The sequence below is a fragment of the Dendrobium catenatum genome, unplaced genomic scaffold (assembly GCF_001605985.2).
Source record: "Dendrobium catenatum unplaced genomic scaffold, ASM160598v2 original_scaffold_165730, whole genome shotgun sequence".
Taxonomy (NCBI): Eukaryota; Viridiplantae; Streptophyta; class Magnoliopsida; order Asparagales; family Orchidaceae; genus Dendrobium; species Dendrobium catenatum.
The window spans coordinates 88,640-114,135 of NW_021484154.1; the positions used below are offsets into that span (position 1 = coordinate 88,640).

Sequence of the window (25,496 nt, forward strand, 5' to 3'; positions counted from 1 at the left end):
TGGGCTCTAGCCGGCTTCTAGGGATTTGGGAGAGCCGAATCTTTCTCTCCAATTGAAGATCCATTTTATCTTGTTTGTTTTCTTCCATATATCATCAATTAAAAAGGTTCTTTCTCGTTATTTCTCATAGTTGTTTTTGTTGTTTGCATTTTGGAATTGCTGAAATTAAAACTCAGCCAAGGGTTCATTTGTTTCTACAAGCACTTCCTATCACATACTAACTTCCTAGGTGCTTTTGGAATCTTACTTTTATAGGAGCATGGATTAAATCTGCAGTTTCTTGAAGTGTAGACAAATTAGAAGGATTTTTTTTTTGAAATGCTAACGTCACTATACTATTGTTGTTGTTGTTTATAGAGCATGGTGGTTTAATTGTAGAATTGCCACGCAATAGGTCATGGCTATGAAACCTAGGCACAGCAATTCTTATGATTTATATGACTAAAGAGTGGTGATGTTCCACTCTTATCTTAGAAAAAAAAAAACGGATAATTTGCAGCTCAAATATATTTTCTAAGCTAGAAAAGCAGGTAGGAATGCCCTTAAATCTGATGTTTAAGTTATGATCATTCACCTATTGCTAAACGTATTACCATTGTTTAAAATTGCGCAATAAGAGGCGCGCCTTTGCGCAATTTGCCCCCCAAGAGCCTCATTGCTTAAGCAATTTTGGAACTTGGTGAGGCTTACGCCTCATGGAACTTGAGGCACGCCTCAGAGGCGCAGTTGCGCAATTTTTAGTGAGGCATACGCCTCATGAAACATACTATATATGCTGGTGTCGATGGCTCGAACAGGGGGAGGCAGGTAATGACATGTTCTTTCTCATGCCCATAAGATCACTGCAAGAAAAATATAATTTGAGGGTTAGACCAAGGTGAAGAAGAAGGTTGCAAGCTCCTAAAAGACTGCTCATTGCATGAATCATCAGTTATTATGGGATTTAAGAAGACATTGATGCATGCAATTTCACATCAAAGTCACAATACAAGCAATCTAACCATTGTTTTTGGGGCTTGCTTGAGAGGATAGTGGAGGTGTTTGGGGATTTAAAAAAAAAAAGGTGGGGGGGGGGGGAGAGGATTTAAAAAAAAAAAAAAAACTCAAAAGGAATTTGCAAGCATATCTTCATAAAGTATATTGATTTTTCAAAATACATATATTAGGTTGATAATTCTTTTTTTGCAAGTTAATGTGGGCATTATAACTTTTTCTTTTGAAAAAAAATCAAATGCAAGGCTTTTTTTATAGCTATCGTATTCTAATATATTTGATTATAAGAAATTGTTTCACACCACCAATATTTTAAAAAAGGCAGCAAAATAAGCAATAGCGAAACAACGACTGGCATGGATATGAAATATAAAGTAGTGAAAAAGCCATCCCAAACGGACCCTAAGAGATAAGTGGGTAACATTGAAGATAATGAAGATTTGACATTCATAGATACAATTGGAGATGAAGATACATCCACTGAAGACTCATGTAGTGATGGGACATGATTGGATTTTAGATATTTTTTCTTATGTGTACTTTGGGAGTTCTGATAGACTTTAATTTGTAGTTTTGTACTTTGAATTATGCTATGAGATACATATATTGCATCTATTTTTTTGTTTTCCACTAAGTTCAATTCTCTTTTGGATATTTTTATTGTATCATAGACTCTTATTGCTATTTATCTGCTAGAATACTTAAATTATCATTTACGTAATTCTTCGTCCGTGAGGCTTATGCCTCATGCCGCCTCGAGGTTTACGCCTCGCCTCACGGACGAAAAACGCCTCGAGGCTTATTTACGCAATTTTAAACCTTGCGTATTACCTATAGTAGATTAGCAAAAATTATATCTGTCATATCCGTGGCAATTTATTTTCTTCCATATTATTTTTGTGTAAGGATAGCGTGTTCCAGATTCTTATTTTAAGTTTATAAAGGACTTACTATAGAATTCAGTTAGTTATGCTATCATTATTTCCTCTTTTTTACATTATCATTCTTTTCTGAACTTTTTTTTTTTAGGTACCGCTGGGATGTGTTACTCCATTCGCATTGATTAATGATTCTGCAAGGTATGCATATCTATCCATGATCACATTGGCATTCATTTTTTGACTATAACCGATTTCTTCACAATGAATACCAGTGTAGTTTAAGGGGATGATCTTTAAGTAATGTCACACGATAGGCATTTAGATTAAGCAATATGCTGTAAGTGTTGACTTCTGTTTCCCTGAATTTTTTGACAACAGAGGTTCAAGCTTGACACAATTGATTAAGATATTTCATAGCTTTCTAATATGTGTGGTCCGATGGCTGGAACTAATGCCCTTAGACCTTTTCTTCCCCAGTTCTTATGGTTTCTCCCCTTTCTTATTGGCACCTCTCCGCTATAATTAAAATCTAAAATGATAGGGATGTAGGCCTTTTATTCCTCCTTGTGTTGCTGTTTATGATATTACTAACTTGGATTCTGTACTCATACTATATTATGAACATTTTACCGAAGTATAACCTTTGAAATTTGCTTCTAATTCAAGCTCTAAGGTTGAAGCTTATACTTCCCACAATGGGCAATCTACTTATTATAAAGGCTAGTTTAGGTTTAAATTAAAATCAGTAACATTTTGTTAATTTTTAATTATGATATCAACTAATTTATTGATGAAATAATGGGTAATTACTTAGGGTTAATTTGAGATTAGTTATTGTCATGATTGTTCGACAAATTTTATGCTAGGGAGATTAGTTATTATTTTAATTAAAGTTTGTTACCATTTAATGATGATAACTAGGCTTGGATAATTAATTATTGAGGATGATTAGGGTTTTAATCAAGACCAATAAAGTTTTTATCGCATTTAATTATAGTATCTTAGGAAAATCAATTAATTGATGAATCAATCAGAATATTTGTTAACTAATTATTTTTATGCTAATTAGGGATTAATTAAGGTCTGTTGGTGTTTAATTATGGTAAATGAGTTTGGGGTGATTTATTGATTGATTACCTATCTAAAATAATTTGTTCAATTATTTACTTAGACTAAGGAGGGTTTAATTAGGGTAGTTAGTGTATAACTTCTTACATAGGACTAATTATCATTAGATAAACTTAATATGCTAATTTAATAGAGGTTTATTATGTTTTTCTGTTTCTATTGCCCAGTAGACTGTATTTTCTCAGAGTTGTCAGGAAAACGACTAAAACCATCCAAAGATGATTTTTTTTTTTTTAAATTGAAAAGAGACCAAAACAAAAGTGGAATGAGCACAAAACAAAGCAAAAACAAATGAACACAAAACAAATCCACGCATGGCCCAAGTATCGAACTACTTGCTGTATTTTTTTCTACATACTTCTAACTGGATGAATTTTCTCCAATTAGAATGCGTGATATATTTGCATTTATGTTTTTTTTTTTTTTATGAAAATCTTATTGATTCTTTCTTTTTTTTTGCTGAAGAGCTGTTTCACTGCTGTTGGATCAAGCATTTAAAGCTCAGGAGTGCTGCTTTTTCCATCCATTATCAAATGACACAACAATTTGTTAGTAATGATGTATTTATTCCATGTCTTCAAGTTTATTTTTTCTTGGTACTTTATTTCCTTCAGAATTGACATTTAATATCTTTTTTCTGCTTTCGGGTTATATATCTTTTTTAGGTGGATGCGAGTACAGATTAATCTGTTTAGTTTGCAACTTTTACCCTTATCAATGTGTATTTTGCTTTTATTGGATATAACAGAAATTTTTAAAGTGCTTTATTTGATTTGCTTAAATTTTAAGAGTTGGTTTATTTAAATTAATTTTTCAAGTTCTGGCAAGGCACAAAAATTTGGCTTTAAATATCGGGTATGGTAAATCAGTTAGCTTGTAATTTACTGCGATAATGAAGATACTGGTATGCTGCTGCCCGCTAATAAGCGTGGTTTTTTTTGGGGGGTTTGTTTACCAATTAATTTAGACAATCTCATGGCTATGTATTCGGGCTGTTTGATCTTATTCGTCAGATGTACTATGAACTTCTCACCATGTCTGATGAAGTTTTTTTATTTCCCTCAGAATCTCTTAGTAAATTAATCTTTTGCTCACGAATGCTTATAATATATTCCTTATCATTTTTCCGAATGGAGTCAATCCCTAGATGGAAAAATCAATATACAAATCCAGATTATATAGCATGACTCACAGCCAATTCAAATTTTCATGAGAAAGTAATGTGATTGCTATGCTCAATTGTGAAGGAGAGGAGATATAGGCTAGAGCAAAATGAGAGGAAAGCTTGCTCGCCGGAAATTCCTATCCGGGGGAAGCAAGAGCCTCCATTGCATGGAAAAAAGCGATAGACGATAGCTTGCCTTCAACCAATAGACATTCTAGAGGTATCTTCCATTGATTTCGATTTGGGTCTTTTTGCACCATATTTAGATCCACCTCTTCTGCGATCCGCAATTCCCATAAAATCCTTGACTCCTCGAATACAATGACACTGCACATCTGGCAAATCTTCATGTCTTCTATGTGCATTCTAGAATTGCAAATTTTCAAATATAAATGATTTTGAATATAGTAGTCTTAGGTATATGTGGATCATGATCTCAAGTCCAAATCATTGATCATTATATGAAATTCTTAACATGAAATTTTTTTATGAAGAACAAAATTTCATATTTCCTTGCACTTTCCATGTAAGAATTGTCAGTAACCGCCAAATAGATCTTCACATTTGCCATAGGAAGCTAGGAGTCCATCAAGGATTTTGTGTCAAATGTTGGTAGATTTCTTCCTCACAGCTGTGCATATATGTTAACCTGTAAAATGTCAAACAAACAACTTAATCGCCCCCCACTTATTCACGGGCCAGAAACCAACCATGTTGTCACATCGCTTAGCACGATTACGAAGAAAAGAACTGTATAAAACAACAAGAGAACGGGGAAATAGAGTTTACGTTCACTTGCAACTGGAGATCGACGCTTTGCTCTTGCGATTCCTCCTTCCTGAGGTCTTTAGTCTGAATCTTACCCTTGTGCACAAACGGTTTTGCCTCCCTATGCACCCGATTTGACCAAGCAAATAGTTCTTCTGTCGGCGACTTCCCCCACGCAAGCGAGATCGGAAAACCGCTGGCCTCCTTCACACGAGCACAAGCAGATCAAACCAGGAGTCGAGCCCACTTGCCCGTCCGTCTCTAACCCCAACCGAAGACTTGAAGATAATTTTCGGGACCCGATAACGTCTTGAAGTCATTGGCGGTTGATTATCTTTCTTGCTGGGCGGATTACAAGGGTAAATGCTCTCCGCTACATCCGTTCGTAGGGAGGGGACGTCGGGAGATTGCCAAAATTTTCCCAAAAATATCAAATGTTGTTGGATTATTGGAAAATGCTTAATTTATCAATTTAACTTTAAGTATAAGGAAATATTCAACTTAAAACCTAATTTAATTAAACCATTAAAAAAATTATTAAACCATTTAAATTTAAATCTTTTGATTAATTAAAATTAAACTTTAATTAATTAATCTTATATATAATTTAACTAAATAGTTAATCTAAATAAGTAAATAAAATCAAACTATAATTAACTTGTTAAGTTCTAATTGGATAATTGAATAACTATTCTTTTAATTTAACAACAAATTAGTCTAATTAATTGAAATGAAAATTCAATAATTAAAAATTAATTGAATCAAAACTTTAATTGATTAACCAATTAACTTAACCAATTGAAACGAGAATCTCTTAATTAACACCTTTTAAAAAAATCAATCAAATTAGTGGAGTATTTCATTTTAATTTTTTATTAAACAATTAAATCAATTTAAGTAATTAAATAATAAGGGCTAGGTTGTAAGTCCGACTTCTGAGGGAAATGTTTAGGTAATTACATAACCCTAGACACCTAACACGGGCATTATGGCCTATAGGGATAGGTTATAAGACCTATAATACATGCCACTTAGCTTATCTAGGTTGTAAGACCCGTCATTAGGCCACTTCTAAATCTAAGAGTCATAAGACCTATTTAAATATCCAAACCTCCTGGGCATCTTAGTCTATAAAGCTAAGTTATAAGACCCGTAATTTGGGCCACCTCTAATAGAGGTTGTAAGATCCACTATTAGGGCTACTTTCAAATGAAAGCCATAAGCCCCTACCTAAATTTAATCACACGAGCATCTCTTAAGCAAGCCATAAGTCTCAATCTAAATTAAAAGCCACATTTCTCCACTTCAGTTTACTCGGGATCCCTGAGAGGAGGTAACCCATGGTTGCTAATCAGATTTCTTGGACATTGAAATCCATGACAGTTAGTGTTGGTAGACTGAAACCCACGGTATACCGGGGATGACAGAATCATGGGATCTTAATCGAGTGTACTTTCACCGCCCATAACTAAGATTAAAACACTGTTGCACATTTTCACACTCCTTGCACAAACAAAATATGTTTCTTTCTTAATCGAGAGTACTCTTCTAATGCGTTAGGAGAAGTAATTAACCATGAGGAATTACATTCATAGGAAGTAGAATCCAAATCTAAATAAACCTTGGCACCACTCTCAGGGGAAATCTGGTCAATTTTAAATCTAATCTATCTCAGGGAAAAATAAGGAATTTTAAGCTTGCGAGAGCAAGGTTCACGCCTTTCTATTTTTCTTGAGCGAACAATATTTAAATCCAAAATAAAAGTGTTCAAATCCCCATCTTCATAAGCTTTCATTAGTGCTGGAGTGGTTACCTTCTTGCTTTTATTTTATCCAATTTAGCTTAAATTAATTGGTTCTTGATAAATATCTTATCCTTGTAAGAAATTATGTTAGTTTTACTCAACTTTGTCCTTTTCATGTTACCTTTATGCTGTTGAAATAGTAGACTAAGAATTCTGCATATTAATCAAGGGAAACTACACTTGGTTCCCTTTGGTATGATGCTCATTTCTATTTTGAAATTAATTCAATAGACCCGAAACGTTGTAAAAACTTTTCAATTGGGATAAAATCTACTATGGAAGTAATTTTTTGTGTTTAAAAAAAATTAATGGAGAAGTATAAAGAGTAAAGAAAGGTTCTTTGTGTGTTTTTTATTGACCTTAAGAAGACATATGATTGATCATCACTTGATTTGATTGTATACTTTAAAGAAAAAATGTTTAAGTAAAAAATGTGTCAACATTATTAAAGTTATGTTTGGTGATGCAGTGGTAAATATTAGTAGTTATTAAGTGACCCATGAATTTTCAATACTATATATAATTTTGCTACTGAAATTCAAAAAAACAAAATAGTAGAAAAATTTAGAATGACAAGGAAAAATGTTTAGAGGCCTTAAAATTAGTAAAATAAAGACCAAGTATATGATATATAATTTTAATGGGTCTGACGTTAGCAATTATCATTCAATATTATTAGAAGATAAGTTAATACCTAAGTGTGATAGGTTAAAGCATATTGGATCTATTATATAGAAGAATGAAGATATATATGAGGATAAAAACTCTAGAGTTAAGGGTAGATAGTTAAAATAAAGAAGTGTCTTAGGAAAGTGTTATTATAAAGGATTTGCTTGTTGATGATTCTTCCAAGTGCAGCTTGTTGATGATTCTTCCAAGTGCAGGTGTGTAAATATTCCTGATGCAGTCAATCTTAATCATGTAGATATAGGTGAATGTCTGAAAGACTGTAATTTTTGGTAGAAGCACATTTTACTTTATTCTACGTACATCCAACCAAACAGAAAATTAATTTCCCCGCATTCACTTTACTTCAAACCAAACAACCTCAAACCAACAACTGGGTGTTTTTTGCCATTGCTTGCCCCTGGTTTATGCTATCATGGAATCAGGTTGGCTTCTCCAAGCTGGTTTAGCTTAGGGATAGGCCTACTCTTTAATGTTGTTTTATTTCATAATCGGCACCTACATTGCACTCCAAGGCTAGACGGTACTTAAAGAGTGTATTGTCATATTGTTCGAGGCAGTTAAAATTTTTATGTGAAATTCATCCAAGATTCAACTTCTTGTAGCACTCAGGTATCAGGACATCCCTTTTATTAAAGTAACTTTTTTTTGGGTCATAGAATTTAGTGATGCATGGAAAATTTTGCATAAAGTAAAAGCATTTGAATAACTGTTAAATGAATATTTTGCTTTTTTTTTATGTACCTACCTGACCTATTTTCCTCGAAATCATTGAGTGCTTCATTTCATTTTTGACAGCTCTCAGTGCAAGTAACCTTGACAAGTTTCTGATGTCTATCGGAAGAAACCCGTCTTACGTAGACTTTGAGGTTATCTTTTGTATAATTTTATATTACAGCCATGCTTACTTTCATGGGAAAGGAATTATTAACAGGCATTGCTCTCAAGTAGGCTGAAACCGTGGTAGGAAAGGACAATCCTCCAGATCTTGCTGCTTTTGTACCAGTAGACGCATCACAACCTTCTGAACAAACAAATAAAGCAGCAGTTAATGTTCGTGAGCAAAAGCATGCACCTTCGGAGAAAAAGCTGACTAATTTTCAGGGTTATTCCCATCACTTTAAATTCGTGTCTTGTTTATAAAATGGTTGATAATAGACAAACAGCTTATCCAATTGCATTTTGTTTTCTGCATGATACTCTATTATTCAATATGCCACATGAATTATAAATTTTGCTATAATGATCATCCTCATCAATCTTATCTTAATTATTTAGAGTGTGCATCGTGACTTATTCTTCAGTCTTTTTTTTTTAAAGTGGTATATGTGTTGTTATTTGAGTTTATGCAAGCTTTTTCACATCATTGTTACGCCGGCCCAGGAGGGGCCGGCTGGACCGGTCCAGCCCGGACCGGTCCACTGTTTCTACAGGCGGAAAAAAACGGGCGGAGCGCAACTCTGAGCGGAAACGGGGGGTGAGCCGCGTGGGTTTGGGGAGCGTTTGGAGGGAAATTTTGAATGTTGAGGGCTGTTTTAGGAAGTTTGTAATTGTCCTTTGTCTTTAATTAGGAGTTTTGGGTGTGAATGTGTTGATTGGTGTGATCCCATCAAATCATGCAACTCAAATGGGATATTATACTTGTCGAAAATAAGCTGTGTGTCTAATATGTGGGCAAATATGAAGCACATCTAACTATTGACTCCACATAGTTAGGCCTCGGATCATGAATGGGTTGAAATCAAGTTGGGGTACCATTTGAGAGTCAAGGTCGTCTCCATAAGAGAATACCTCTTTCTAGCCAATGTCAGTTACTTTGGGAAGTAACATAGCTAGCTTGTCCCATCTCATATCATGAAATTTAATCATGTGTCGCAGAACATTTTCAAACTTAGAAAACATTCAAAAAATAGATGGCTAAACTAATTTTGAATAATAACTCCAATGGCATGTTGTCATATGCTATCACATACCTGTTAAAGTTACTTATAATCCATGTAGTAGGGGGAGGTTGCGAAGAGAAAGTAGAAGTAGAAGAGACCAACACACGGTTTCTTAAGGAACTTTGAAGTGTTTAGCAAAAAAATTTTATAGAGCCAATGCTCATTGAAACATGCCAAGCTATGATGCACCGACACTTCTCCTCAAAGAGGCGTGCAGTGTCTGACACGTATACGACATGACACGCGTCCGATACTCTGACACGTGTCGGACACGTCAAAAATGCGTTTGATTAAAAAAATATTAAATACAAATTGGACACCCGTGTCCGACACACATATCTTAAATATTTTATGAATTTTTTAAAATATAATTTTTTGTATTTAAAATTTTCACTTATTTAAATATAAAATTTAAATTGCTAATTTCCTATCCACAACACCAAATCAATCGTTCGCACTTAATACCCCATTCATTGAATATCTCATTTCCATTTATCTTTGGCGAGTTACAACTTTGATTTTACAACAATGTCCGATGGCATCTTAACATCAACATCTGAGGTCATTACAACATCAACATTTCAAAACGAACTTCATATAAAAGTCAGACGTTGTCTTTACATTAATGCTTAGTGCTAGCAATTTTTACGCCCTCAACTTGACATCTCATCTTTGTCCAACGCCTTCTCAACATCGACGACCAACGCCCTCTCAACATCGACAATAAACGCCCTCTTAACATCGACGCCCAATATTTATTGCATAACATCAAAGCCCGACTCTCGACAGCATTGTCATATCTCTCGATGAATGATAAACGGCCCGACTCTCGTCATCTTAATATTAATCATTTTAAGCACAATTTATAGTTAAATAACTTATATTTCTAAATTATTAAAAAATTATACTTATTCAATTTTTATACACTATTTGTAAAATATAAAAACTATAATATCGTGTCCAACCGTGTTCGTCCTATATTTTCAATAATTGACGTGTCCCGTGTCTGTGTCGTGTTGTATCCGTGTCCGTGTCTATGCATCATAGATGGCATGATTAGCCATCATATACCACAATGAAAGAACATTAAAAAATGGCCTTATTTGGGTTTTTTCAATCTAATCAAATAATTAGTAAGGATTCCATAAGCAAATTAATTTACATCATAGAAAGCTCATATAGTATATCTGATAGTTAAGGAATTGGCCTTAAATCAACCAATTCCGAGAATTCATTGCAACAATAATTATAAGGTGCAGGATATCAAAATATGCTATGTCTCCTCTTTATCTATAATTATTCGGAGCCACCATATAGTACCATGAGATATGCCATGAAATTTCATGCTTATCGAGGATGCAAAATGAGTTGCTAGAGGAATAATCTAGTCCATTGTGGAATTTTGAGGTGCACCACCTAAAGAGGTTTGCTTGACTCTTTTCAATCTATAGAGTACTTTACAAAGGAATATTATTAAACAATGGATTAAGCACTAACCAAAGATTTTGTCCATATATAGTTTATATTATTGGTTTGAAGCTTTCCATAGGTGCTAAAAATCACCTTGTTTAGGCTTTTATAATATCATCAAGCAATTATAATTGATCTTGAATCCAACCAATTTAGAGAATTCACACCAACAAAAATTATGAGTGGGTAGTATATCATAATATGGTTAATATCCTCTTTATCCTATATATAGTACTATGAGGTATGTCATACCTATTCAAGAAATATCATGTCTACAAAGGATGCAAAATAAGTAACTGGATGAATAAACAAATATATCATTTAAAATAGAGCCATCACACTCATGTCGGTGTGGGTTTTGTAAGTTATTCTCAGAGAGTATGTCCATATAAAGGATTTAATATTCCTAGTTTGAGGTCACCCCCTCCCTCTTGCAATTAATTACACATCTCAACTTTGAAAGAGAACCCTTAATTAAATATAGTTATGAGATTGTACTTTGACTTGATGATTTGATAGATTTTCATGTTAGTTTGATTTATAACTTTATGTTGAATCAGTTCAATGCTCTTATGCTTCGAGGAGGTGATAGACTCTATCGGTGGACATTTGCACTCTATCAGTGGACATTTGTGATCTAATGGTGGTCATTTTTATGGGTAGTTGACCTAAGAAGTCTTGTTAATAATTATGAGTTATCTTGTTTAAAGTGACCTTGTAGATTGGGGGTGGAGAAAAGTAGAAGGATGCTAGTTTTGTAGTAGACCTCAGCTAATATAAAGCTTTATGCCTTATCAATAGACATGGTCGTTGAGGAAAAAAATAAGCTTTTATTGTCAATTAATGGTGCTTATCAACACATGTTATGCATGACCACCTAGCTTAAAAGTATTTGCCAAATCCTTATTGGCTTGGCTACTTAATGTGTTATCGTTATGGTCACATTGAAATGCCATTGGGTCTTTAAGAGATTTGGTCAACTTTAAATTTTGTACTCTTGACAAGTTTTAGGTAAAGGCATTTAGTGGTGATAGCTCGGACGGAATCAATCATCATTTTATTTTATATTTTTTTCCATTTCATTTTTTTGGTGTTTTATATGTTTTGGGGACCTCTTCATAAAACTAGTATTGTGTATCTTTTTGTTGTTGTTGTGAAACCCTTGAATTTTAATTGTATTTCAGCACCCCCATCTTATGATGGATGGGCCATTTAATTTGTGGAATCATATTAGGAAACCATCTTGGTTTTGGCTTTGGACTTGTTTTGTCCTTCTATATGTGGTTTTCTTTATTTTTTATGTTTAATGATATCATATTGATGGATACCTTGAAATTACCATTGGTATAGTGGTTTATGTTTTTAAGGTGACAACACCGCTAGGAAACTATTGCATGGCTCCAAGTGAGATCTTAGTTGGCTCTGTGGTGGATCTTTAGTTGTGCCAAGAGGGTATCATGTTGAGCCTTAATAGTTTCACCATGACAGCATATGAGATTTGTTTTGGTACTGATTGGTGTAGAACCAATGGAGATGGGAATGAACCAATCTCAAGACCACAAACATAGAGGAAGCTTCAAATGGAAATTGGTTCTAGTTTTTGTTCTTTTTTATGTTTATGCTTGTAATATTAAGGCCTTGTTGAGTTATTTTTTGTGTTCCATTAGCGAATTTTAAATTTAGAATTATGAAAGAAAAAAAGTTGAAATTTTAATTTCAAAATAAGAGTTGGTTTTCATTCATCTTCAAAATGGAGGTAGCTGCATTTCATTTGAACATTCCTCGATCAAGAGTGGTTCCTCCCAGTGAAGAGACACCACTTGGCCAATGAGATCTATAATCATCAGGCATCCTTTCACAGAAAGCCCGTCCTATCTTTTTAATGCTTTTGTTTGTAAGAGCTTTAAGAATGAATAATGAATAAAATAAAGAGGCTGTTGACTGCTTCATTATTGGTTTTGAGTTTGAGTACGCAGAAGAATAGACATGGTGGCCAATTTCTATTTTGAATTACTTAGTGGTATTTTACCAATATTTCCTCTTTGGTGAGAGGCAATTGTTATCTTTTGTTACCTAATCCTAATATCCAAATCTACACTAATTCACTTAACATCCTTGCACAAAAGCTTGATTTCTCTGAGAAGGTTTGAATTCCATTTGGTGGATCTTGGCCACCCTTAAATTCTTAGGGCCTAGTTTTGAGAACCAACATCTAGAAGCTATCCGAATTCAGAACACAAAACCGAAACACTAGATCTCATCTTTACATTTTTGAACTAGTCCTCCACAAGCCATTCTAGTAATTCCAATACCCCTAACCGTCTCCCTGGAAACCAAAATCCATGAACAAGATCTCTTTGGTTTCTCCCATTTAGTAGGTATCCATCCGATTCCACCACTTCTCTCCATCTCCATTTCAAACCTACAACATTTGTATACACTCTTCTCGTTTTATAAATCCTCCTTCACTATTACAACCTTTGTTAGACCACTTTCACAAGGATCACATCACTGATGATCTGGGACTTCAACTGAATCTTTGAGACCCATTCTTATCAAGTCTTGTTGTACTGCATGATAGTGGAACAAGTTGCTCTCCACTGGTTCCTGACAAATGTACACCATTCCCATTTTGAAGTTTTTTTATTGGTACGAGGAGGTTGTTTGGAGTGCTGCAATATTGATTTCTAGCTTCTCGACTCGAATAGGGATGCTTTCAAGTTTGCCACATCAAATATCCGCACTCCATCCCAAGGGTTAGCAATTTGCTGATTAATCACTATTGTTGCGCTATCGTCGATGCAATGAATATCGTAGTATTAAAGCTTCATGATTGAGGCCTAGCTCACTCCTAGAATAAGGTATTTATAAGGTTACTTGATTTTCTTTTTCTTCACGCAAATCTTTTTCTTGATGAAACAACTAAGAGTTCACTAGAAGATTTACATCATTCATGATAATATTTTAGCAATTGTATGTGTAGTTTGATAGTTGGCATCTTGGACTTATTAATGCTATTGCTGATGTGAAACCACATGCGGTGAACATGAATTGCACGTTAGAGATTAATGAGAGTTTAACTTTGCAATGTTAACGAGAAAATCTAGCTTACTCAAGTTGGATTCAAGAAACTTCGTGATAGATTATGTTAACGGCAGTGATTACATTTAAGAATTACATGAGTCTTGCAAAATATAACCAAAGTAAACTAGGTAATGAAAATAGCTACTACTAAAGCCACACGTTTAAAATTTAGGTCATTCGCCTTGAGGTCCTTTCATTGCTCTCGAAAATATAGGCTAGCGGAGGAGGATTGTAAGTAAACTCAACGATGCCACTAATAGACAAGTAATCCCAAGAGGACTCGTCGCCGGGAAGGAAGCCGGATTTGGAGGAGCGAACTCCAAGCGCCCTCTCGAAAACCTGAAATAATTCCTTCTATAAATCTGAAATATATTCAGATTTCTTTCAGAAATTGGCTGCAGCTTTGAGAGGAAGAGGGCTCAATTATGTAAGGAATTTGGAGAGGTTCTAGTGGAGGAATTGTCACGTGATGGCCTTGGAAGATTTCGGCCCAGCAGAGGATTTTTAATTCCCAGAATAAACTCCAGCAGAGGATCTTGGACAACTCGGCTAGCAGCAAACAGGGATTTGGAAAACTTTCCAAAGAAATGGGCTGCTGGAACCACGTTATGGCCTTGGAAGATTTCGGCCCAGCAGAGGATTTTTAATTCCCAGAATAAACTCCAGCAGAGGATCTTGGACAACTCGGCTAGCAGCAAACAGGGATTTGGAAAACTTTCCAAAGAAATGGACTGCTCTTACGGATGAGTTTCAAAACAATTTCATAAAGGCGAGGGGGGAAAATTCCAGTGATTTAGCTGGCGGGATGTAGAGGGGCTGAGGTGGAGGTTAATCAATTCCTAATTCCTTTAATGGGAGTAAACTAAGAATTAAAATTAACAGGAATTTCGGCCAAGTGATTGGCTGCATTTGTGGAAAGATTTCAAAGCCCAGCGATGAGGAGATTTAGAGAGTTTGAAATGTTTCCAAAAGAAAGAATGAACTTAAGGCAATATTTCTCATTCCAGATTCTCACGTGGAAGGATAGGGAATTAATTATTGCATTAATTCCATAGGGAGAGGTTTTATTTTGAAAGAAATCAAGTGGTGGGGCATGAGGGGAAGAGAAAAGTAATGTTAATTAAGTGGGGCCCATGGAGAGTAAATAAATTAATTAAATCTGAATTATAATTTCAGATTTAACTATTCCTTAGGTAACTTCCCCAAATAGATTTAAAATGAGAGGGAAACAAATTCAAATTTCAAATAGCTCTAAATGTCATTAATTGCCTTGCCTTAAGATGGATTTTTAATTAGGCAATTAATTGAAACACCTGGATTTGAATTTCACGGGCTTGGGCAAAGCAGGGAGATCCGGCAACAAGGGGCTGCTATCGTCGATGCAATGAATATCGTAGTATTAAAGCTTCATGATTGAGGCCTAGCTCACTCCTAGAATAAGGTATTTATAAGGTTACTTGATTTTTTTTTCTTCACGCAAATCTTTTTCTTGATGAAACAACTAAGAGTTCACTAGAAAGATTTACATCATTCATGATAATATTTTAGCAATTGTATGTGTAGTTTGATGGTTGGCATCTTGGACTTTATAATGCTATTGCACTTTTGTTATTTTTACCGTTTTTACTTCATAAGCATGGTTATATATTTTAGCATGCTTCTCTGTAATGTGCCATGATATCTAGTTTCATCGTGCATACAGCGTTCCATAACTGAGAAATGTTCTGTTTTTTGACCTTTCGTATGAAACAACTACAAGATCTTAGTTTGGAAACAACAATGAAATGTTCATGACAGTTGCCAAGTAAACGTGAGGAATATACCCAACCAAAAGATTAAGTTTTCCTATTCTGATCTTAATTACTGCTTTTATTCCATTCGAAATTTTCTAGTGTAAATTCATCTCACTCTAAGGACAGGCTCTGATTTGAATTTCCTTGAAGAGATCTATGTTTTTCTAGTTACTTTTTCATCTTTTCAACTATTTTTGATTAATTATATAATGCTCACTAGTGCATATAACGCTCTTATTTCCTGGTAGTTATGGGATACCCAAGCAATAAACGTTGAGCTGCCATATTTTCACTTAATTTTTTGACCAAATGACTAGTATTATCTCGTGCATATCACGTTCTAATTTCCTGGTAATTATGAGATACCAAAGCAGTAAACTTTGAGCTCTAATTTCTGCATTTCTGACTAGCTGCATATGTACGGAGAAGTTTTATTCTTCAATTTATGTTGAAACACTCATAATGTCTGCCGTTAATTTGATCATAGAAGATGATAACCAGTCTAGAGTATCCCAAAAAGCAATGGGGAAGCCTTGCAAAACTGCTGATCTCCTAGCCGAGGCAACTGATGTCAATAAATTCATCAAAGAACTGATAGAGAAAACATCTTTGGCTGTTTTGTCTGAGGTTATTGTTGTTTTCTGATATTATAAATAATCACTGGTTCCTTGTACTCTACTGTGATTTTGATGGAGTATCAACTTACATGAAAATTGCAGATGTCCAAGGATTCAAAAGCTGAGGTTAGAGAGCCTCTTGAATCAGCAGTGCTGGACAGGGTCAATAAGCGGATCTCCTCTGATCTAGAAAACTTAGCTGTAAGTGTTGTGCTATCTCCTGAACCTGCCATTCTATTAGTTTGGTTTTTGATCCTTACAAAGTTTTACTCTTGGTTGCTTTAATGGTAATGACGGCTTTGGTAAGTTATGCTTGGGTTTTCCAAAATATCGTTAAATGGAATAATTGAAACCATTAATATTAATCTCATAACTAATTGCATGGTTAGTTATGAACTCAAAACTTTATATAGATCAAAGCACAAATTGTATTTGTTTTATGGGAAAGGAATTGTCTTGATTCTATTAGGTTTTTTTGTTTTTTATGCTCCAGTAATGTTATTCCTAGACAAATTGATTGTGTTCTTAGTTTCACCTAAAAATATTAAAAAAGGTTTAAGACTTGAAAAGCTAAGAGGTTCCAAATGCGGATTCAGATATCATAATCCGCAGAGATGTGTTCTTCCTTTAAACGATTTGTAAGGCTTCCTTTGGTTTCTACATTGTATTTGTTTTTGTGGTAGGAAAAGTAGATGTGATCTTCTAATTTTTCTTGGCTGACAATTAAACTGAGTTTTGTACTTTTATGTGCTTTTGAATTAGGAAAAGTAGCCTGCAATTAATAGTTTGCATGGATGGACAAAATTGAAAAAAATTTATATAGAATATTATTATGGTAGAAATGAAATTTTATTGAGTTTCGAATGAGGATTCCACACACGATCATAAAACTGTAAATGCAAAACCCAAGATAGGGATTTTGTATGTGGATAACCGGAAAAAGAAATAATTTACAGTGATTAGCTTTATATTATAAAGAGACATCTTCCACAAAATTGGAAGACGCATCAATACATTGTAAAAGGCTTGAACTGCAGTTATGTGGTGGTGAACAACGTTTAGAGTTGTTAATGTTGATGGCTTTGCATTAAAATTCAAATTATCCCTTGCCTTGAAGATGACTTCGAGTTGGTTGGTGATCGGTGAAGGTCAATTTGGTTTTGTTTGGGACAATTTTCTTACTGTTTTGTAAATTTACTTTTTAGTATAAAAATCTCTTTAAAATAGTGGTCTAAAGCTATCCCAAGTACCTTGGAAGGAGGTGGTTTAGGCGTTCTCTGAAAGAGATGCCAATGGAGTCTTGGCAGAGAAGAGACAAACGGAGAAGAAGAGGAATTGGTAAAGAAGGAAAGACAATTCTATAGGTGACGGTACAGATATCTTTAAATAAGCAAATTCAGGTAAAAGGGTAAATAGAGAGGGTACACAATAAAGTAAATGAACCGCATGCTAACAGCCTCCCTAAAATTAATCATTCGAAGATTGAATGGTTAATTTGGAACAAAGCTCTGTAAAGCGGGCGGTTGAGAAAGGTTTAGTTAGGATGTCCGCGATTTGGTCTTTGGAAGGAATGTGTTGAATGTTGATGTCGCCGGAAGCAATGTGTTGTCGAATGAAGTGATAGTCAATTTCAATGTGCTTTGTTCGGGCGTGGAAGACAGGGTTCTTGGCAAGAGCAATGGCGGAGATTTTATTGCAGTGGATGGTTGTCGGAGTGTCTTGTACGAGGGAGAGTTCGGCGGCTAATCGACGAAGCCAAATAAGTTATGAGGTGGCGGCGGAGAGGGCCCGATATTCGGCTTCTGTTGAGGACTTGGCTACGGTTACCTGTTTCTTGACAGTCCAAGAGATGAGATTTGGACCCAAGAAGGTACAAAATCCAGAGATGGATTTTCTGTCAGAGTTGTCAGCGGCCCAGTCTGCGTCGGTGAAGGTTCGAAGATGTAAATCGCCAGTGACTATCGGTAGGCCAAAGGAAAGAGTGCCTTTGACGTAGCGTAGAAGACGTTTGAGAGCTTGAAAGTCTTGTTCCGTGGGCTGGTGCATATGTTGGCAGATGAGATTCGTTGCGAAGGCTATGTCGGGTCTAGTGATTGATAGATACTGAAGAGAGCCGGCGAGACGACGATAGATAGAGGGGTCATGGAACGGATTGTTGTCGCAGGGTTGTTGTTTTGATGCGGGAGCTAGAGGTGTAGGTGACGGCTTGTAATCAGAGAAGCCAGCCTCATTGAGAATTTTGGTTGCATAATGTTGTTGTGTGAGAAAGTATCCCTTGGTGTTTTGAAGAACTTGTATTCCAAGGAAGAGGGATATGTGGCCGAGCTGCTTAAGAGCAAATTGAGAGTTGAGATCTTGAAGTAGTGACTGGATGTAGTGAGAGTCGTTCCCTGTCACAAGGATATCCTCAACATAGATTAATAGAAAAATCTGAACTTGGCGGTGAGTAAAAAGAAGTAGGGATGGGTCGGAGCGACTAAACCGAAATCCACAAGATTGTAGGAAGGTTGTGAGTTTTTGGAACCACTGCCTAGGTGCTTGCTTTAGCCCGTAGAGGGATTTATGTAGCTTGCATACGTAGTTTGATGATCGAGAATCCTCAAACCCGGGCTGTTGGCGCATGTAGATGTCATCAGGAAGGTCGCCGTGCAAGAAGGCGTGGAAACATCGAGTTGAAGTATTTGCCATTTGCGGTGCAAGGCTAGAGTAAGAAGTAGGCGGATGGTTGGCATCTTGGCGACGGGGCTGAATGTCTCGGTGTAATTTTCTCCATATATTTGGTCATAGCCCAATGCGACAAGTCGAGCTTTGTAGCGGTCGACTTGTCCTGAAGGTAGCATCTTGGTTTTGAAGGTCCACTTACATCCAAGAATTTGCTTGTTCAACGGAGGAGGAACTAGAGACCATGTTCTTTGTTGCTGTTTGGCGGAGAATTCTTCAGCCATAGCGAGACGCCAATGGTCAAATTTTGCTGCTTGCTTGTAAGTTGTCGGAGTGATAGGAGGGGTAGTGTTGTTGAGAAGTGACAAGAATTGTTTGGGTTTTGATATGTCGTACTTGGATCGTGTGGTCATATGGTGAGTGGGACGGTTGTGAATTGAAATATGAGGTTCGGAGCTCACGTCTTGTGCTGGACAGGGAGAGACAGGTAGTGTTGCGGGTTGGGTGTTATTTGTGTGCGTGTGAGGGTGTTGTTTGGTGTTATCCGAAGTGATTGAAGGAGGAATAGCTGAAGTTGGGACAAGGAGTAGAGGGTTAGTGGTGGTCATGGTAAGTTGAGAATTTGGTATGCAAATTTTGGTCGGTGAGTTGTAGGGAAAGATTTGTTCGTGAAAGATTACGTGACGAGAGATGTGGACTTTATGTGTGTTGAGATTGTAACATTTGTAGCCTTTGTGGCTAGGGGAGTATCTGATAAAAATGCAGTCGGCGGAGCGAGGGGCAAATTTGTTGGTGGTGTAAGGTTGTAACCAAGGATAACAGAGACACCCGAAGGTGCGAAGATGAGAATAGTTTGGGAATTTGTTGTAGAGAGTGTGGTAGGGAGATCTGAGGGAGATAGATTTGTAGGGGAGCCGATTTATAAGATAGTTGGCTGTGGAGGTGGCTTCAGCCCAGAATTGATTGGGTAGATGGGACGCTTGTAGGAGCATGCGGGTGAGATCTAGAAGGTGTCTGTGCTTACGTTCAGCTAGGTCATTCTGATCCGGCGTATGAGGACAGCTTAGTTGGTGGAGAATACCGTTGTTTTGAAGAAAAGATTTGAAAACAATGCTCACGAATTCACCTCCGTCGTCGGAGCGAAAGGTTTTTGGTGTTGTTGAGAATTGTGTGCGAACTAAACTGCAAAATTGTTGAAATTTCGTGAAGGTTTCATTTTTAGAATGCATGAAATAAATCCATGAAAAACGAGTAAAATCGTCGATAAAAATTATGTAGTATTTAAACCCATATAACGATTGTTGTTGTGCCGGCACCCACACGTCCGAGTGAATAAGCTCGAACGGTGACGAGGAAACAGAATTTCTTTTATTAAAAGAGAGCTTGTGGCTCTTGGCCACGTTACAAGATTTGCAAAGAAATGAAAATGATACATTTCTAAAGTCAGGAATTTGTTTAGCAAGAAAAGAAAGAAGTCTGTTGTTTGGGTGACCAAGGCGGGCATGCCAAAGTTGAGAGGATGTGGTGCTGGCATGAAGGGCGGTGGGAGGCGCCTCCGGAGCCGGTTGCATGTGATATAGCCCATTATGGAGATGTCCACGAAGAAGAAGACGATGGTCCTGAGAATCCTTTATTTCAAAGCCATTAGTATCAAAAGTAATTGAGATTGAGTTATTTGATGTTAGCTTTGAAACAGAAAGTAGATTGTGAGTGAGAGATGGAACGTGTAAAATATTGCATAACCGAAGCTTACGGGGTGTGTCCGTAGCGGAAGCAAACCTTGGCCGAGTTATGAATTGGTAAGGTGGAGCCATTTGCGACGGAGATAGCATCTTGGCCGTTGTAGGCGGACAGCTGCTGGAGATTCGTGCTGTCCGGCGTCAGTGTGGAGGCCCCGGAGTCGAGAATCCAATCTTGCGTGCCGTAAGAGGTTGGTTGCGCTAGCATGGCTCGTGGCCCATTTGAAGTGGTTAGGGCATACTTAAAGTTGCATCTGTGCCAACAGTTAAGGGCTATGTGCCCTGTTTTGCCACAGATTTGGCAAGTTGGGCGCTGATTATTTGTGTTTATGGGTTGCGGGACAGGTTGGCTCGGAGAGTGTGTTCTGTATGAACTGTTGATGTTCCTGTTTTGGCATTTTTGAGTTCGCCCTTTGGCTTGATTGTAGGAAGTAACATAAAGAGCTGTTATGGAAGAGGGTGTGGGCTGATCTTTGAGAAGTTCTTAATTGAAAGGAATTTCTTCGCTGCAAAGTAGCAAATATAAATTGTCAAGATCTGCTGGAATGGAGGAGGTGCGGATGATAGTTTTGAAGGAATTGTATGTAGACGGAAACCCGTTGAGGATGTAGAGCACGATGTCTTCCGGATCAATCTTGGAGCCGGCGGCAGCGATGTTGTCGACCATGTTCTTTATTTGTGAAAGATATTGTTGCATGGTAAGATTTTTCATTTGTAAGTGATGAAGCTCGTTCTTGAGCTGAAGAACTCGAGCGACTTGAATGTTGCAATCGTCTTTCAAGAACGGTCCAGATTTCTTGAGCTGTCGTAGAGGTGATGACATAAGGCAGGATGGAGGGTGATATTGTGGAGAAGAGAGCGGAGATCAAATTACTGTCGATGAGTCGCCATCGTGCAAGTTCTTGTGGGGCGTCTTTGGAGGGCGGAGCATTGACGCCTGTGAGATGACCAACGTACCCGTTCGCAAAAAATTGCTAGATGATTTGAATATGCCAGATAGCATAGTTGTCGTTGTTGAGAGGATGAGGGATTAGGTTCTTGATGTTGGAGACAAGAAATTTGAGAGGTACTGGGATGGAGACTTTGGCAGTGTGGTCGGCGGGATGAGAGGAGGAGGGAGGGAGGGAAGAAGTGGAGCTTTGATCCCCATTTGTGGCTCTTGATATCATGAAAGAGATGCCAATGGAGTCTTGGCAAAGAAGAGAGAAACAGAGAAGAAGAGGAATAGGTAAAGAAGGAAAGACAATTCTATTCATCCAGGTGACGGTACAGATATCTTTTAATAAGCAAATTCAGGTAAAAGGGAGGGTACACAATAAAGTAAATGAACCGCATGCTAACATTCCCCTCTTGGAAGGAAGTAGAACTAGATGACTTGAAGTTGGCGGACAACCAAAGGTGGCTGAGGCCGTCTCTCTCTTATAAGGAAGTAGAATTGCAAAATCTTAAGGTGGGTCAATTATTTGAGGTAATTGAGCTAGTCGCTCTTTTGAAGGCAATAGATTTGGGCAATTTGTGAACTAGATACAATTAAGGCATTGCCTCTCTTTTAGAAGGTGGGAGATTGAGCTGTCTAGAGTCAACAAGCAATTGAAGGTGGTCGGGGCAATCCCTTCCCCATAAGGGTTAGATAAGCCTAAATTAGTCCTTTTTAGTGTATATTCACTAAAAATAATAATTTATGGAAATTTGCTGGATCAATTTTTGAGCACTTTGAGATTTATAATTTACATCAAGGATTTTGCTCTATTCTAATTGAAAATTTATTATCCCAACATTTCATGATTTCTTGGAATTTTGGGTTTAGGAAAACGGCTTTTGAAAAAATATAATAAAAATTTTGTTTACAAAACTTTTAAAAATTCAAACAATAAAAACAGAAAAATTATAATTCATTCCAAATTTAGCCTATATTTCAAACTACTATCAGTTGCAGCTCATCTTTATCTGTTGGTTGGGTAATTGGCCTAAGGCTTTGTTCGGGACGGCTTTCTTTTATGCTTCTTAAAGCTACTTTTTAGTATAATTTTTTTTTTAAAATTTTGTACTAGAAAGCTGTTTTGAGAAGCAGAAAGAAAACCGTCCCAAACAAAACCTAAATGTCCGGAAAAAACAAAACTGCTCTATCAGCGGATCTTTTGAAAAGATGAATCATCCATGTATTTCTTTCGATGGCTCTAATCTTAGTAAGTTGACAAACTTTTTACAGATGATCTTAAAGAATGCAGCATATACGCAAGGGTTCCAAGCCGGAATTCAGAGTCGTTCGCCGAGCAGATAGCTTCTATTCCGCAGCCTTCACAACTGGAGCTATGATTGTGAAACAAGTAATGCATTAAAATTTTATAATTTATATAATCTTTAATTCACACCTTTGATTTTTCTTCATTTTCATAGATATTCTAATCAAAATGTTGATCATCATGAGTCTTAAAAATTTTATTTTATTTTTAAATAAATGTAATATATAAATAATTAATATTCTATAGATAATTTATAGATGGGGACATTTGATAATTGTAACTCTATCGAACTTCTCCTTGCTGGGTTAGCAGATTGTTTTTGGTCTGTGAGATTAATTTAAGCTTAAAACTTAATCGTCTATGTTATAATTTACTCACACTGATTAAACCTAGTACAATTAATTAATTAGACTATTTTGTTATAATTAAGGTTAAGATAATTAGTTAGGAAATTAGTTGGATGAGTTTGTTAAATAATTAAGTTAGATTGTTTATGAAATAATTATTATTTAATTGAGTGAATATGTTTATTAAATTTTTATGGTAATTAAGATTGAAATTAATAATTAATTAATTGATAATCAAAGTAACTTTGGGTTGAGTATGAATTCAATAAAATTTAATTATGATCATTAAAATTTTAGCAGCATTTGATTATGGTAATTTAACATGGTGCTTTTTAAATTATTAATTAAGTAAAACATATTAAGCTGTGATTAGTTATTTAATTAATTATGAATTAACTATAATTGAAATTGCAACCATTACATTTTTATTACTATAATTTTACTAATGAATCTAACATATATTAAACATCTATATTGTTAATTAACCTAAGAAGAAAATAATTCCTTTGTGATTATTATAGTAATTAATTAGGTCTTACATAACATTTAATTAGGATAAATAATAAGTGTAATAATTATAATATTAAATGGTATAGATTACTCCTATTTTACACATTTTCTGTTTTTAGTAAAACATAACTTTCGAATTTTATTTATTTAAAGTGAAAGAAATAAAATAAAAACAAATTTAAATTGATAAAAAAAAACTCTTAATAATGTTATATCTTTTGTTAAAAATATGCATATAGTTTTAAAAAAATATTTTATTCTTTTTTATAATTAAAAGAAAATAATTTTAATTTTGTTCAAACCCAACCAACAGTGCAAGGGAAAACTCCGAACGAGTCAATTTTAGGGGTTATTTGGTTGGAAATCAAATGGGTGTAAAATAAAGTGAATGTTTGGTATTTGGTTGGATTAAAAAAATATAAATTATAGTAAATTAAGTGTAAAATAATTTGGCTCGTTTTTTAGGTAAATAATTCTCATCCAATTTTGAGTGATAATCATTTACACTGCAAGTAGGCTCGGCCACAACCGGTCACCACCCTCCACTGGTGACCACCCACCACTGATGCCACCCTTTGGCCTTTTGACACCACTGTCACCAGGTAACGCCATTTTTAAACTTTACACTACATTCATTTTACTTCAAATCAAACAAAAAATATCATTCATATGAATTTACTTTACACGCATCTAAATAACTCTAAGTAATCCTTTACACGTACTTCTTTTAGCCAGTAAATAGCCCTTAATGTATCTCAAAATAAATCTTAAATAATACTAAGAATGTATGGACCACTAAAACTATTGTCATAATTTTAAAACTATGATATAAGTAGCTTTCTTATTTATTAAAAAGCAGAATAATTATTTTTGAATAAATTTGTTATTTATTTTCACAAAATATGATATTTCTTAGTTTTAAGTTATATATATATAATATAATTATATATATATTAATTATTGATAAAATAAGTTAATTTCTAAATTCATATTTCAAAACCATTCCGAATATCTTTTTTTTTCATTTACACTTACTTAGGAGTTGTTTGCAACAACATGATTTAACATTAGCACGATTTAGTAAATCCTGTAAATTTGATTAATAAATCACTAGTAGCTTGAAAATTTGCTTGCAACGGTAGTTAAAATTATGTAAATAATTTGAAAATCAATCCAGAATCTTAAGACAATAGTTCATTAAAAATTTAAATTTATTTATATTTTTAATGTATGTTACTTATTCATCTTAATTTAAATTATCATTAATAAATTATAATTATAAATAATATAATTAAAAATTAGATTAATTATTAAATAACTTAACTAATAATATAAATTTTATTTAGAATATTAGTTATGTAATTTAAGTAATAAAATAACATAAAGATATTAACTAGTTTAGTTATCCTATTATTATTATAAATATTAATATCTTAACTAATTCTATAACTACTATTATTATTTAGAATATTCACTATCTAATTAGTTATTTAATTATAATATATATTATTAATCATCAAATTAATTATTTATATTTTAATTTTTATTAATTAAATTATATAAATTAATTTCTTACTTTTTTTTATTTATTTAGCATAAAATTTTAGCACGAAAAATCTTTATAGAAACTGTCACTAACGAACGAAGCCTTCTTCTATTTCCA

The 25,496-nt window shown here is 35.1% G+C and overlaps 1 protein-coding gene across 5 annotated transcripts in view; it reads left to right on the forward strand.

The window, feature by feature from the left end:
* The window catches only part of LOC110098183 (prolyl-tRNA synthetase associated domain-containing protein 1), a 45,256-nt gene extending 21,997 nt beyond the window's left edge, over positions 1-23,259 (forward strand). For 4 of the 5 annotated variants that reach the window (XM_028692301.1, XM_020824918.2, XM_028692300.1 and 1 more), the window contains 7 exons: positions 2,023-2,072; positions 3,468-3,550; positions 8,225-8,295; positions 8,378-8,531; positions 16,204-16,343; positions 16,436-16,534; positions 22,943-23,259. In XM_028692301.1, the coding sequence (XP_028548134.1) occupies positions 2,023-2,072; positions 3,468-3,550; positions 8,225-8,295; positions 8,378-8,531; positions 16,204-16,343; positions 16,436-16,534; positions 22,943-23,014 (669 nt within the window). In that variant the 3' untranslated portion in view covers positions 23,015-23,259. The remainder of the gene's footprint in view (positions 1-2,022; positions 2,073-3,467; positions 3,551-8,224; positions 8,296-8,377; positions 8,532-16,203; positions 16,344-16,435; positions 16,535-22,942) is intronic. The other variant, XM_020824917.2, reaches the window with a different exon arrangement.
* The last annotated feature ends 2,237 nt before the right edge of the window (positions 23,260-25,496 follow it).